The sequence below is a fragment of the Podarcis liolepis genome, assembly GCF_965112155.1.
Source record: "Podarcis liolepis genome assembly, chromosome: 5".
In the NCBI taxonomy this organism is placed as follows: domain Eukaryota; kingdom Metazoa; phylum Chordata; class Lepidosauria; order Squamata; family Lacertidae; genus Podarcis; species Podarcis liolepis.
In genome coordinates this window covers 80,840,494-80,856,920 of record NC_139556.1, presented here as the reverse complement: position 1 = coordinate 80,856,920, position 16,427 = coordinate 80,840,494, and the positions used below count along the sequence as shown (strand labels likewise).

Here is a 16,427-nt window from a genome sequence, read left to right as displayed (position 1 = left end):
AGATGCCAACTCACTTATCTGCTGCCTGACTTTCCAGCTTTCAGGCAGAAGTGGCAAGGTGAAATGGCCACAGAAGCAGGTGGCTTCTGGACTTGATGAAGGTGTCAGTCGATGGGAGACTATCAGTTCTAACTCGGGACCCCAGGGCACTTGTGGAATGAAAAGTTACGAGATTTCAGCGAGACGTTACAGGATGTGCCTTGGAAACAAAGCAGTTAGGACTGCCCCCCCCCCAAAAAAAAATATTTGCAGGTGCCAATAGCCTCAGAAGCAGGACTGCGTCTGAGCGGCCCAATAGTATCATGAACACAAATCATAATGAATGCACAATAAAATGTCTTCTGCAACAGCCCTGAGAGAAAGTGATGTGACTTTTTGAACGCTGAGACAGGTATGTTACCTTGTGGGAACTTTTCCACTTGGAAAGTTCAGTTTGAAGGTGCATTTAAAGGTGGTGTGGGACCTTCCTGATCCCCAAACTCCCTTTCTGATAAGATAAAAAAATCAGGTACTCGGGACTAGGGATAGGCAAATCTGTTGATTCCAGGTTCTTTCAGTTTCTCATTTTCCCCATCTTCTGTCCAGTTCTTCACATTTCCACTTCAGCTTTTGTGTGTGTGTGTGTGTTTTTAAAAATAGTTCTCATTAGCATTTTACCATGAATTTCTCTTAATATACACATTTTTAATTGCAATTTTGCCTAGCAAACATATTTTTGTCAGCAAATCTCCCTTATGAAATGCATTTTCTATAAATACATGTATTTTTATGTACACTTTACCCTACTATATGGAGTTTTGTACACATTTTGAAGGATGGCAATGTTTCAGGCATCATGAGTTAGGTCAGTTGGCCTTTCTCTACAAATCAAGCCAAATTTCTCCCTCATCTCTATTTGTTTATTCCATTTCTATCACATCTTTTCCTCCAAGGAACTCAAGATGGCGTCCATGGTTCTCCCCTTCCTCATTTAATCTCCACAGGAATCCTGTGAGGTTGGTTAGGTTGAGGGCGAGTGACTGATCCAGCCTCACCCAGTGAGCTTCATGGGCTGGATGGGGAATTGAACCCTGATCTCCCAGGTTTTAGTTGGACACTATTTATTTTATTTTTGGAATAATTTTTATTTGGTTTTATAAGTATAAAATTATAACAATACAACCATACACATCCATATTTTAAAATTCCTCCGAATCTCTGGACTTCCCACCTTCTCTTCCATGGGTCCTATTGTTAACCTTTTCTACTGCATATTTTTCAGTAGTCCATATCTTAAATCACTCCATTGTCTCCATAATATTTGCTACATAACAAATGTTACTGCAATCCTGCTAATGTTTTCATCTGCTTACAGTGGTCTCCAAGATAAATTATAATTTTTCTCCCATTCTTTGTTAAAGTTTTGGTCTTCTTGGTTCCTGAGCTTTCCGGTCAGTTTTGCCATTTTGGCATAATCCAACAGTTTAATTTCCCATTCTTCTCTGGTAGGGACTTTATCTTCTTTCCATTTCTGGGCTAGTAGCATCCATGCTGCTGTTGTCACATACATAAAAAGTCTTTTCTGCTCCCTTGGAATAGCAGCACCTTAGTCTGACCCTCTAACCGCTGTACTGCAGGAGTTATGTGTCCCCACAATGCTATTCCTTGTCTGCTTATTCCCCTTCCTGTTCCCCTTCTTGCAGCAATGGTGGCAAAAGCTAAAAGGAAGGTGTTTCTCTCTCCCCCCCCCTTTCTCTCTGCATCTCTCTCTAACTGCATTCAGATGGCACTTCACTCCGTCTTCTCAATGCTTCCTTACCTGTTAATTTTCATGTTTTACGTGATTTCACATGATGTAAAAGCCACTTCTGGAAATCTAGTGGATGTTTATCACTCATTTCTGTGCTAATTGTTTCCAGAAAGAAATGTTTGCAGCCCCAGTGGGAGTGTGCACAGAATTACCTAAGAGGCTTGTTGAGTTCATGGTAGGGTTTTGCTCCACGTAACACATTGTTTCAGTGCAGCATAATAGGTGTGAAGGAAGAAATGTCTGGTGCATCTTCCTTCCCATCTGATCTGTAATCTTTGCACAAGTTATCAGGATGAATGGCAGATAGCATAATAATAATTATACCCCGCCCATCTGGCTGGGTTTCCCCAGCCACTCTGGGTGGCTCCCAACAGAATATTAAAAACATGATAAAACATCAGACATTAAAAACTTTGCTAAACAGTGCTGCCTTCAGATGTCTTCTAAAGGTCAAATAGTTGTTTATTTCCCCGACATCTGGAGGGAGGGCGTTCCACAGGGTGGGCGCCACTATGGAGAAGGCCCTCTGCCTGGTTCCCTGTAACCTCACTTCTTGCAGCAAGGGAACCGCCAGAAGATCCTCAGAGCTGGACCTCAGTGTCCAGGCAGAATGATAGGGGTGGAGATGCTCCTTCAGGCAAAGAGATAGCAAAGAGAAGCAGGACTGTACAAACTCAACACACATGGTGAGCCATTGCCCTCAGTCATCCCACTCTGTCTACGGCTGCAAAGTAGACTCAAAGAATCATAGAATTGTAGAGTTTGAAGGGACCCCAAGAGTCATCTAGTCCAACCCCCTGCAATGCAGGAATCTCAGCTAAAGCATCCTTGACAGACAGGATGCTTCTAATATCATGGAATGAACCATTTGTCAGAGAAATGGGAACCTGGGAGAAGAAGAGGCTGGATCTAAGTCAGAACTGTCCACAGGAACAGTGGCGTAGCGTGGGGGGTGCAGGGGGGGCCGGCCGCACCGGGCGCAACATCTGGGGGGTAGGGTTAGGGGGCGCAAATTACTTGCCTTGCCCCGGGTGCTGACAACCCACGCTACGCCACTGCACAGGAACAAATGCCCGGTAAAAATTCAGATAATGGGTTTTTTAATGTGTGTATGACTCATGCAAATTCTCAGGTCACCATTTGTCAGTGCAGCCCCCTCTCCCAATCAGCGAGAAAAATCACAGCCCCCCCCCCTCTGCAATTTTTTCAGTGGACTAGTCAGGTGGTCCATCAGTTTTCAGTTCTAGCTTGTACTTTGAGCTCAGGAGTTTTGGAAGTTCCATCAGGCTTTGCATTTTGGAGCCACACAAGTCATCCATATCCAGATTAAATTTATTTTATTAACTACTGAGGGGTGAGTAACAAGGCGGCCAATTTTTGCTGATGGTACTAAATTGTTCAGGGTTATTAAGAATGAGAAGATTGTGAAGAGCTCCAAAAGGGCTTCTCCAAAAGGGAGTGAATGGCAAATGCAAGTCAATGTAAAGAAGTGTACAGTAATGGATGTTGGGGCAAAAATAATAATAACCATAATTTCAGAAATATATGCTCTGAGCTGGTGGTGACCCGCCAAGCACGAGACTTTGGGGTCATAGTAGTTGGTAGCTCAATGAAGGTGTTGACCCTGTGCGCTGTTGTGGAAAAAAAGCTAATTCCATGCTAGTGGTAATTAGGAAAAGAATTGAAAATAAAACTGCAAACATCATACCATTGCATAAATCTATGCTGCAAACCCATTTGGAATACTGCACGGTTCTGGTCATCTTACCTCAAAAAGGGTATTGAACAAGTTGGAAAAGGTTCAGAAAAGGGATACCAAAAGATCAAGGGCGTGGAGGAGCCACTGCCATATGAGGAAAGGTTGCGGCATTTGGCACTAGAGCTCTCCCCCCCCCCCCCGCCGCCATGGCTTCTAGCAACCGGTATTCAGAAGCATTAATGCCTCTGCCCATGGCTAGTAACCATTGATAGCTTTCTCCTCCGTGAATTTGCCTAGTGTTCTTTTTAAAGGCATCCGAGCTGGTGGTCATAATCACTCCCTCTTGTGGGAGTGAGTTCCATAGTCTAACTGTGCGCCAGTACTTCCTTGCCTCCCTAACTACTCTAACAATACAGCCTTTGTGGCTTTAACACCAAGCCCGCTTCCCGCCACCCTTTGCTTAATACCCTCCCTGATGAAGAGTTCTGGAGACCTCAAAAGCTTGCTCACTATTTCGTGACGTTTGGGTGGCTTCATGAAAGCATTGCTCTGTGTGGATTTTGTGTGGATGGCTACTTTACCTATGCTGCCGGGGAGTTGGGGCGGGAGAGAGAGAGAGAGAGAGAGAGAGAGAGAGAGAGAGAGAGAGAGAGAGAGAGAGAGAGAGAGAGAGAAGTGCATCTAACGTGCCCTAAATGTATCTCAAACGCAGCATTTTGGTGTGGTCGAGAGTACATCCTTTTTGGCTAAATGGCATCCCCGCGCGCCCTTCTCCGTGGTGAGCCAAAAGTACGGCGCAAGCGATAGGAATGGCATTGCTGAAGGTTGCAGCTGCCTGGAGCCTCACCCGGACTTGGGAGAGGTGACATTTCTGGCTCGCAGCAGGTCTCTCCTTTTTTTGCGCTGGATGGAAGTGTCAGCGTCGAGGGCGTGGCTTGGCGAGGGCGCGCCCCTCTTCCTCGGCTCCTGCTCGGAGAGCCAGCTCCGTTGAGAAAGACACTTTCATCTCTTCTGCTCCCCGGCTTCTATCCGACTCCTCCCTCCTGCAGCTCTGAATAGTGCAGAGCGAGCCAACGAGCTTCTCCTTTTCTTCCCCCCGCTGCTATAGTTCCTTCTCAGCCGGCAGCGTGAGACCGAGATTCTCCTTTCTTTCCACTACGGCACGTTTTCTGGTACCTGCTGGACACGTCTGACTTGCAGAGCTAAACTTGATCAAGAGGCTCCGGGACCCATTCAAAAACAGAGGAAATCACGTTGCCTTATTTTCTTGCATCTTTTTCTCCCTGGCACTTAATGCTCCTTTTTCAAACCATGTGCTCTTTTTCTCTCTCTCTCTCAAGTGACAGCTTGGCTGGGCTTGCTTGACTGCATCCTAAAGCAGGTCTCCAGGAAAAAGGGTGCTGGACAAGGGATCTATCTATGCAGTCCAACAAACTTGGCGGAGAAGATCAGAAATTCACCGTGAAGCCAACAGTTTTTGTGTCCCCAGATGACAACTCCCAGAATTGGTGGGAAGGCAAAATAACACCCCACCCATCCCAAGAACCATGTCGGTCACTCTGAGCAATGTCTCGTCAAACGGGACGAGCCACCATGGGATTATGGATATACCCAAAGGGCAGAAGCCTTTGAATCTCTTCCTTTTCTGCTTGACTTTTGTCATCACGTTCACCGCCCTCTTGGGCAGCATCTATTCGCTGGTGTCTCTGCTGAGGATGCAGAGCAAAAGTACTGTATCCATGCTGGTGACTTCTTTGACGGTGGACGATCTGATCAGTGTGGCACCAGCAACCATCTTCATGCTCAAGCATTGGTTGGATGAGATGCTCCCCCAGAACTTGTGCACGGCTTCGGCGCTGCTGTACTTATTCCAGGGCTTTTCCAGCAATCTGATGGGGTGTCTCATAGTTTCTTATAACTTCTACAGCCTTAGCAAGATGGGAACCGGCCAAGGGGCCAACAAGAGGCCAGTCAGCATGGTCTGGGCCGTTCTCACTATCTGGATTGTCAGCCTACTGATCTGTATTTTGCCTCTTTGCGGCTGGGGTAGCTATGCCTCCACCCCTTGGGGGTGCCTGACAGACTGCACAAGCTCTTACATTTTATTTCTCTTTATCGTCTACTCGCTGTGCTTCTGCCTCCTCCTCGTGCTCTCCATCCCTTTAATTTATCAGCTGCTGTGTTCAGATGAGCAGCAGCATCTGTACGACGATTATCACCAAATTGCCAGAGGCTATTTCTCCCCTGGGTCACCTCCGACTGGCAGCCGTCACACCCCTTCCCTCTCTCCGGAAGACACTGTGAGCAAAACCTTGAAGCATTTCCAAGGCGCTTGTCCAAATGCTGACCTCAAAGTTAGGCAAAGCCCAGTGGACCATTATGGACTGGATCGCTACGGCATGCAAGAGGGGCCCTACAACAGCCGAACCCTCACTGTGGAATTTGCTCAGAAGCGTTTTTCCCTGATTCTGGCGCTGACCAAAGTCACACTTTGGCTCCCAATGATGGTAAAATCAAACCAAGTTTCTTTCTCTATTTGTAATGTTCCGGGGGCTGTGGGGGGGGGGAGTTTTGGATGAAATTTAAAACATGCCATTGAACACAGAGCAAATGAGGCAACTTTCCCATGTAACTTGCACTGGACATCTTCAACACCAGATAGTCCAGTTAAAAGTTACTGGCTTGTTTGCTTTTTAATCATTTTATCCTGTAAGACCATCAAATCAGCTACTAAGAGTTAAACGGATTGCCCATCAGAGATTCATTGCATATATTATTGTCATTTCAATCAAACCCTGTGCTGTTAGTATGCTGGCAAATCCTGTATCAGCAAGTCTTAATTATTTGAGTTCGCTGAGTGTGCAAGAGCCCCCTCCATGCGTATCAGTGTCTTCTTATGGAAAGGGCTGGGCTTTTAATTGCACGTTCTGATTATCTAGATTTGGGTGAATAGATTTGTATTGAACATATGTTTCCATGGGCATCAACAAAGGATCATGCCAAACCAAGGCTCCAGCTAATTACTTAATTGACTCTGGTTTTATGCTAGGGTAAGCATTCTACGAATAAGCATTGCAGAGTGAGTCAAACAAGAAAACTACTTGGAAGGGCAGGCCAAGGGCTACTTTTTCAAGCAACTGGACAGGCTGTGGGTTGGCTGCATGAAATTAATTGGAGCATCTGCAGAATCCTCCTTTCCTGGCTCCGAGGCACACCCTTTGGCAGTGGATTGCCAGAGGCTGTAAAATGGAAAGATGTCTCGGAAGCAAAGGTTTGTGTGTTTGCTTATGGTTTTGTAAATAATGAGAGCTGCTGAAAACTGCTTTGCTTCAGGATAAGTGCTGTGTGACACCTGTGAAACTCACTCAGGGCCACACATAGCACATGTGAATGCCTTGGACTAAGAATCCTCTGCTTTAAGTTTTCTCTTCTTCTCCAGTTCCTTTCCCCAAATTCACCTTGACCCTGAAGCCTTTGAGTTGACCTTCAAATCATCCCCCCAACTGTGATTATGGTTGAATTTCTAAGCATACTTTCCTGGGAGTCAGCACCATTGAACGTGGTTCCCCCCTCCCTCTGTGGCCTCCTCACCAGTGAGATTTAGACTGTAAGGTTTGTGGCAGTAGGTACCTTCTCTTTTCCTTGCGAAACGGCACTCATTGATGGTACTGTATAAGTCATCTATCATCATTATCAGTGCCATCATCTAAGAGGTGTGTTTCTGTCTCCCAGCATTACCTCAAGTGGACTTTTATTAATAGCCTCAGGGTCAAAGCTACTTCTCTGCCAGAGCAAAGGCATCAATATTTATTGTTTCACTTGAAGCAACTGACACAGATGGGAGTTGCACTGGAACATTTGCTTCTCAGCATCTGTCAGGATTCAAAGTCACAGAGCTCGCCTTCGACAGATTCCAGAGGAACAGGAATGCTGGTTTCAAGCTGCACCAACACTTTAGAGACCAGCAGTGCAAGATACCAGAAGCAAGCCCTGATGGGTTCCATGGGGCATACGCCCAGGTAAGCCTAACTGGCTTACAACCATGTATCCTTTTGGAGATGGCAACCTCATTGTGTATCTGTGCTTCAGAGCCAATGCCTATTGAGACCTGCATTCTTTTAAAATAGGGTTAACCACTGTGGTGCCCTATAGATGTAGCTGGGCTACTGGCAATGTTGGCCTGGGCTGATGGGAGTTGGGAATCCAAATTATTTGGAGGGCACTGTGGTGTCCATCCTTGTTTTAAAATGCCACAAATATTACACTGTTACATATTTAGAGTGTACTGGGAGTTATTGAAAATAAAGGCTAAGGTTATGCATAGGCTTTCAAGAAACAGTGGGCTATCAAAAACTGTACTGCAGCAGGTGCATTCCTAAGAACCAAGGTTTTAACAACAACAACAACAAAAAGATAATGAGCACACAGAAGTCATGCGATTCTAGAGCCTGAATACAATGCAGTGAGAAATTGGAGATTGTAAATATACATAATGGAACAACCCACATAATCCTTAATACAAACCACAGAAGACACAAGCAAATGTGTGGATAAATTCTGTTCTGAATTCAATTATTCCTCATGGATTCTTTAAAATAAAAGGCAACTTCACACATTACCTTCGGTGTACACATGTATGATTCAAGGTGGTTTAAGTGTGCCTATGGCAAATGGGTGTGTACCAGGAGCAGGGGAGAGATGAGAGGAAATAAGACTCATGACACAGAACCATGGCAGAAGATCAGCCACACACTGTATCAAGTACAGCTTGACTGAGGAAAGGCATGAGATTATGGCAATCTTGTTCCAGATGCAAAATGCTGCCCGAAAGCCTTGACCACACCAAACTACTATATCATGATGGGAGATGGGCAGGAAGCCAACTCTGCCAACCACCAATGCCATTCCTGTGACTGTAGCTCTTCCCAACGGGTGCAGTAATGGTGATATTCAGAAACAAAGATGGGCTGTTCTATGCCCCATAGCCCCTTAAGATGTGGGTTTCCCAATGTGAGAGATCATGGAGCCCTCCTCAAGTTCCTCTGGACCCAAGTTCCTGCCTAACGCCTTTGCATCTGTATGGTAAAATCACAGCTGTGAGAAATAGTGCCACAGGGATGGTAGAGTTAAATGTAGGTTCATTAAACAAACTAGCTCCCAATACAAGCCAGTTATGAACAGGAGAACATAAGAAGAGCCTGCTGGAACAGGCCAGTGACCCATCTAGTCCAGCATCCTAGTCCAGCTGGATGCCTGTAGGAAATCCAGAAACAGAGCCCAAGCACAAGAACACTATCCCCTCCTGTGGTTTCCAGAAATTGGTATGGATAAGCATTGCTACTTCCAACTAGGGAGGCAGGGGATAGCCATCATGGCTTGTAGCCATCAATAGCCCTCTCCTTCATGAATCTCTCTAATCTTCTTTCAAAGCCATCTAGGTTGGTGGCTATCATTGCCTACCAAGGGAGTGAGTTCTATATTTTAACTATGCACTGCTGCTGCATAAAGGAGTACTTTTTTAATCTGTCCTGAGCCTTCAGGGACATGAACCCTGAAGAACCATGGTTTACAGGAAGAAACCCTATACACATACAGTATATCTACACACACATGCATAGAGCCATTTACAAACTGATGTTGATTGCATGTTGGCTGGGGAATGTGTCCAACGGGCTTGCTAGTGTCTCATTCACGAGAGCGCCTCCATTTTATTACACTTCTTGTTCTTGTGAAGAAGCTGGTAAAATGTAGGCTGGATGTGGTTACTGTAAAGTAGATTTGTAGCTGGTGGAGTAACCAAAACCAAAGAGTGTTCACCAATGGCTCCAGGGAAAAAAAGTGGGGTGCCCCACTGCCACAGGGTTCTGTCCTTGTCCCATTGTTGTTCAACATCTTTATAAATGACATGGATGAAGAAATTGAGGGGATGCCCATCAAATTTGTAGCTGACACCAAGCTGGGATGGGTAGCTAATGTTGCAGAAGGCAGAATCAGGATTCAGGATGACCTTAACACATTGGACAAGTGGGCCAAAGCTAAAAAAATGAATTTCAATAGGAGAAATGTAAAGTTCTGCACTTAGGCAGCAACCACCAGCTACACAAATGTAAGAGGGTGGAGGACACCTGGCTTACTAGTAAAGGTAAAGGGACCTCTGACCATTAGGTCCAGTTGCGGACGACTCTGGGGTTGCGGTGCTCATCTTGCTTTATTGGCCAAGGGAGCCGGCATACAGCTTCCGGGTCATGTGGCCAGCATGACTAAGCCGCTTCTGGCAGACCAGAGCAGCACACGGAAATGCCGTTTACCTTCCCGCCGGAGCGGTACCTATTTATCTACTTGCACTTTGACGTGCTTTCGAACTGCTAGGTTGGCAGGAGCAGGGACCAAGCAATGGGAGCTCACCCCATCATGGGGATTCGAACCACCAACCTTCTGATGGGCAAGTCCTAGGCTCTGTGGTTTAACCCACAGTGCCACCCACATTGGCTTACTAGTAGAACGTGTGAAATGGATCTAGGGGTCTTGGTAGACCACAAGCTTAACATGAGTCAACAGGGTGATGCAAAAGCAAAATAAGCTAATGCTATTCTAGGTTGTATCAACAGAAGTATAGTGTCCAGATAAAAGGAAGTCATAATACCACTCCATTCTGCCTTGGTCAGACCACACCTGGAATACTGTGTTCAGTTCTGGGCACCACAATTTAAGAATATTGGACCTAAGCATAGGCTATATTGCAGAGATGAAGAACCTCCACCCCAGGGGCCTAATTAGAGCCACCAAGAGTCAGCTGCTTGTAACATCTGTATTACACATTCCATTGGTATGACACTTTCAGGCAAGACTTAGTCTGTTCCTCCAAGGAACCAGTCTTACCAAATTTCAAAGACACAAAGAAAAGGCTCTTCATTTTATTCTATTTCTTATTTCTCTTCCCTCCTTCCTGTAACCTGTGCAGAAAGTTGGTTATTTCTCTATGTCAATAAAAACAAATGTGAAAATGAACAAAACAAATGAGAAATGAATAGACTGTGCACTCAGAATTCATTTGTTTGACTCTCTGTGTGAATAAAACAAATGGGGCTCATTTTTAATTTGTTTATTTTAATGAATCCACACACTCATGCATCACCTGAGTAGGGCTAGAGTCTCACATTAAAGCAGCTGCTCCCACCTCACAAAACTCATCCCGCAACAGATTGGACACAATCCAGCAAAAACATTTAAATGCCTGGTTGATTTCAGTAGGAGTGTTAAGCCCATGCTTAAATGAACACGATTTATAAAAGCTTAATATAGTGCAATCATATGTATTTTGTAACTTCTATTAGGTTCAATAGGCCTTTTTTTGCAGATGATGGGCCATATCCAGCCCTGCATCTCTTCTGGCAGAAAGAACTTATGTGCATGCAATGGAGCTTTATCTTGTTGCCAGTCTCTTCCAGTCTCCTGTGCACCCCCAAAATCAGCTCCAGAGTGTTGGGGGACTGTTGGGAGCAAATTTGTGTGTATATAAGAGATGAGATGGAAGTCCCATTGCAACAGTGGAACTTTGCTGGAGCAGCACTATCTACAACCCTCTGTGAGCAACTGAGAGATGGCGCGCACAATTTTCTATTTACCCTTGTATGGTTTGTTTGTTTTTATTCCTTTTACTCCTAGTAACAGACAACCAGAGTGTTTTTAATTTCTTTGAAATGCCTCTCTCTTTCAGATTCAAATGGTTGTTCAACACACTGTTGGGTTTCAAAGCCTCTCCCTTGAGATATTCAGCTTTCTGCTAACGCTGCTAGCCGTTACTGTCACCCCAGTATTTGTCTTGTCAGAACACTGGAGTCACCTGCCTTGCGGCTGCATCATCAACTGCAGAAGGAATGTCTACACTGTATCCTCAGAGGAAGGCAAAAGTAAGTACAGAAGGATGATGGGAAGGGACTGGAGGCTAAGCTTCTGATTCTGCCTGGCCCTGAACAACTTCCCCTTCCCAGGGAAAACTGTGCAGAGTTACAGTTCGTTTCATCAAAATCTGGTCCACATGGTGTTTTCATGTCCCTTTCTTGTATTATGTGAATGGCTGTTCAACATGAACACCACAAAGCTAGGAATACATGGGTTTCACCCATGGTAACTTCCTTGATCCCTCTGGATCTGTGGTAGAGCATTTGTTTTGCATGCAGCAGGTCCAAAATTCAATCTCCAACGAAGGCTAAGAAGGCCCAGTATCTGAAGCCCTGGAAAGCTGCCTGCAGGTAGTGTAAAGAATACCAAGTTAGATAGAGCCACTGGTCTGACTTAGCACAAGATGCTTTCCTGTGCTGCTTCGTTTGAAATCCCTGAGCTGTCCAGTTCTGAACAACTTGTAACCAACCAAGTCAAACACAGCCCATCAACAATATTGGATGCCTCCTCACTGATAAACCTGGTTTTTAACAACATATGGCTACAAGTGGGAGGGGTCGTCAAGTACTTCGGACCTTCAGCCTCAGTGTGTGGCTGGTGGAAGGGCAAGGCTGGTGAGGATGTGATGAAGGGGCAGGGCTAGCAAGCATGACCCCACTCTCCCCTTCATGCAATGGTTAAGCACATGAGGAAATTGACAAGATAGAGCTATAGTGAAGGTCACCCAGTGAGCTTAATGACTGTGCTGGGATTTAAACATTTGTCTCACTGATTGGTCTCACTGATCCGAGTAACACTGTCTACACTGGCTTTTTTTTAAGGTGTAGATGAGAGAGCAGCAGTTTCTTTACTTTATTAACTGTGCCCCTGAAGGACCAGGTGCGCAGCCTGGGAGTCATTCTGGACTCACAGCTGTCCATGGAGGCACAGGTCAATTCTGTGTCCAGGGCAGCTGTTTACCAGTTCCATCTGGTACGCAGGCTGAGACCCTATCTGCCTGCGGACTGCCTCGCCAGAGTGGTGCATGCTCTGGTTATCTCCCACTTAGACTACTGCAATGCGCTCTACGTGGGGCTACCTTTGAAGGTGACCCGGAAACTACAACTAATCCAGAACGCGGCAGCTAGACTGGTGTCTGGGAGCGGCCGCTGAGACCACATAACACCGGTCTTAAAAGACCTACATTGACTCCCAGTATGTTTCCGAGCACAATTCAAAGTATTGGTGCTGACCTTTAAAGCCCTAAATGGCCTCGGTCCTGTATACCTGAAGGAGCGTCTCCACCCCCATCGTTCTACCCGGACACTGAGGTCCAGCACCGAGGGCCTTCTGGTGGTTCCCTCACTGCAAGAAGCCAAGTTACAGGGAACCAGGCAGAGGGCCTTCTTGGTAGTGGCGCCCTCCCTGTGGAACGCCCTCCCACCAGATGTCAAAGAGAACAACAACTACCAGACTTTTAGAAGACATCTGAAGGCAGCCCTTTTTAGGGAAGCTTTTAATGTTTGATGTATTAGACTATTTTAATATTTTTTTTGAAGGCACCCAGAGTGGCTGGGGAAGCCCAGCCAGATAGGCGGGGTACAAATAATAAATTATTATTATTATTATTATTATTAAATTTATATCCCTCCCAAAGGAGACCAGTGTGTGATCTTTCTTCCTCCAAAAGAGAGCCTCTCTTCTGGACTAGGTGATTGATTGATGCTTCGGTGTCCCAGCTCCATGTGCCTTGATTCTATGCATGTAACCTCAGAATCATGGCTATCTACATTTAAGGAGGATATCTTATATCTAAATGTGCACAGTGCAGGACCATTCGAAGAGCTCTGCTAGATGAAACCAAAGGCCTATCTAATCCAGCATTCCAACAGGGGACAAGCAGATGCTTTGGAGAAGCCCACAGGGACTCTCCTGTTGTTGTTCTCCAGCAACTGGTCTTCAGAGGCATGGTGCTTCAATAGCCATTGATAACCTTATCCTCCACAAATTCCTCTAATTCCCCTCTGAAGCTATCCAAACTGATGGCCATCTCTCCCATCTTTTGGGTGCAGATTCTATAGTCTAGATAGGTTCTGTGTGAAGAATTACCTCCTCTTGTTGGTCCTGAATCTCTCAACATGAAGTCCCACCTGCAATCTTTATAGGCAGCTCACGCAGAACAGAACATGTTTCAGTAGTTTGACCAGGGTTGTTACAAAAATCTTCTTGAAAATGGATCTATGCTTATGACGGAGATGACTTTTGCTCTAAATTGATTCTTCCTCTGGATCTTTCAGAACCTGTTTCCCCAACTACAGTGTTTGCTGTGTGTCAAGAAGCAATTTGTTCCTGATAGTGCTTTGTAACAAACTGGCTCTGGCTCCGATACAATATTTACAAAGTGAAATATGTGACAGATGGCAAAGCAACGATTACCTAATTGTTTCGAAACTGAATTTTCCTTTTGTTTTATTTTTTGCCAAGAGCTATTCTATCTCACCAGGACCCCATGCAAAATATTTACCATGCAGAATTAAGCAACTTAAAATATAGCTCATGTGCCCAATGCCAGAATGACCTTAATATATTTATTTAGAATAATTATAAATCACCCCCTCCCGTCCCAACATAACCAATCTCTGAGCACGGTACATACAGTACAATTAAAACTCATCCAGACTGAACAACCACAATAAGAAAACAATTTAATAACTAAAGTTGATAAAAGAAATAGATTAAAATCCTCAAGGCACAGATTCTTAACAACACAAGTGAGTTGTAAGAACTAAACAGCTAATGTTCTGCAAGTGTCTGGGCAAAGCAAATAGGTTTTTTGCTTGATGCTTGGTAAAGAGGAGGTGCCATGCTTACTGCTAAGCACTGGCAGACACACATCTTTGGCCCGAGCACCAAACCCTTGTCCAATTCCCAGGGGGGTCACATGCCAGGAGCAGGTCTGGCAAAAACTGGGTGTGACATTGCATGCATGCAGACACAGAAACACACATACACACCACTTATTGACTGATCCATGCAGATCTGTGGGCGGGAGGCAGGTATCAGTCCCTCTCTGTTCATAAAAATGACTGATCTGATGTATCAGATTTGTATCCTCACAAGTGCACTAATCTCTCTGCATTCTAGTGATGTGCCTGCTCAGTTTCTTTGTTCTTTCTGCTGCTGCTGCAGCTACCCAATATGTAGTTTCTTGGGTGGGCAAAATAACTGCAAGGGAGCCCAGATCAGGTCAGTGATCTGGGGGTTAAAGGTAAAGGGACCCCTGACCATTAGGTCCAGTCATGGCCGACTCTGAGGTTGGGGCGCTCATCTCGCTTTATTGGCCGAGGGAGCCGGCGTACAGCTTCTGGGTCATGTGGCCAGCATGACTAAGCCGCTTCTGACAAACCAGAGCAGCGCACAGAAATGCCATTTACCTTCCTGCCGGAGCGGTACCTATTTATCTACTTGCACTTTGACATGCTTTTGAAATGCTAGGTTGGCAGGAGCAGGGACCGAGCAATGGGAGTTCACCCTGTCGCGGGGATTCGAGCCGCCAACCTTCTGATCGGCAAGTCCTAGGCTTTGTGGTTTAACCCATGGCGCCATCCGCATCCTTGATCTGGGGGTTAGCCACCATCTAATTAGCCACTAGCAGTAAGAAGGACCTTATTAAAGCAAAAAGCCTACACTATATTTAAGTGGGCTCTTTGGAAAATCCCCTTTTAGCTTGCTTCTGTTTCTATCCCACTCTGTTCCAAAGACTGGGAATGATAAACAATGGGGATGGGGAACCTGTGGTTCTCTAGATGTTGCTGAACTACAACTAACACTATCCCTGAACAATGGCCACACTGGCTGCGACTGGTGGAAGCTGTAGTCCAATAACAGCTGGAGGGCCACAGGGTTCCCATCCCTGGTTTAAAGCTTTGATCCAGAGATTTTCTGCATGCAGCATAGGGCTATCCATATAATCCCTTGCACATCTAGCCTCCAAACAGGTAGGTGGTGCTGTTGACTTTGAGAACAGCACTCACTTGCTTGGATATGTGGAGGTCTGGGGTTCATTCCTTCCACTTCTCTTTTCCTTTGAGAACAAATGGGGTGGGGAGATGATGCCTCTGACTAGCAATATCATAAGCGACTTCCACAGTTCCCAATCGTACATCAGAAACAGTGTTGGATCCAGCCTGCGAAATGACTGAGAATGCAACTCCAATTTTCTGCATGCTTTTCTTAATTCTGAAGAGATGCTTCCATGTGCCTATTGCCCTTTCTGAATCAATGCCACAAAGCAGATGTAAAGGATCTGATTAAAATTAGATTAAAGCCGTTCAGATGCAACAGATGCCAAATCATCTGCTGACTTAAGCCACACACACCTCCAAAAAACCAGGCAAGATAAGATTGAAATGGCAAACAATGGATGGGATCCAGAGTAGGTTAGTTGCAGAGTTCCCACCGAAATCAGTGGGTTTTAAGTCATGCCTGTCTAGTTCCAACCTAATGTGTATAATTTTGCCTGTTTTCACAGTTCATTTTGTTAAGTAGCATGCTGCACTAGCCCTTGATCCAAGGTGTTAGATCTACTTACCTGAATTTAGTTCCCACTGAAATCAACAGGACATGTGACTTGCCTTTTAGTAGTCTTATGCATACCAACTCCACATCAGCCAGTTCAAATTACACCCTGCTGACTATCCTATCATGATGAGGCAGAAAGTTTGTTTTCTGTTTTGCATGTTATCAGCTTTCACATGCTGGGTCCTCCAGAAAACAGAGATCAAAACTACTAATATCTGGAAAATCACTCTGTTCTCTTCCTGAGAAAATGAGTCAGCTAATATTGGGTAATGTCAGATATAAGTTCCAGGTGTGGTGGAAGTAGCTGGAAGACACATTAAATCCATTCCAAGGTATATGTATTCAGGGCAAATAATGTCTTCACCCTTAGAGCATATGTCTGTCTTCATTTAGCATTGGTGTTTAAGCACTTGGAACATTAGCTGGTTTTTAAAAATATTGTTTTAAAGTGTGCAATGCAATCCAAATTTATCCCAT

At 45.2% G+C, this 16,427-nt stretch overlaps 1 protein-coding gene across 1 annotated transcript in view; it reads left to right on the top strand.

The window, feature by feature from the left end:
- Positions 1-4,098: 4,098 nt before the first annotated feature.
- Positions 4,099-16,427, top strand: part of GPR149 (G protein-coupled receptor 149) — a 43,573-nt gene continuing 31,244 nt past the window's right edge. The window contains exons 1-2 of the mRNA XM_083504117.1: positions 4,099-5,995; positions 11,206-11,398. Of these exons, the coding sequence (XP_083360243.1) occupies positions 5,036-5,995; positions 11,206-11,398 (1,153 nt within the window). The 5' untranslated portion in view covers positions 4,099-5,035. The remainder of the gene's footprint in view (positions 5,996-11,205; positions 11,399-16,427) is intronic.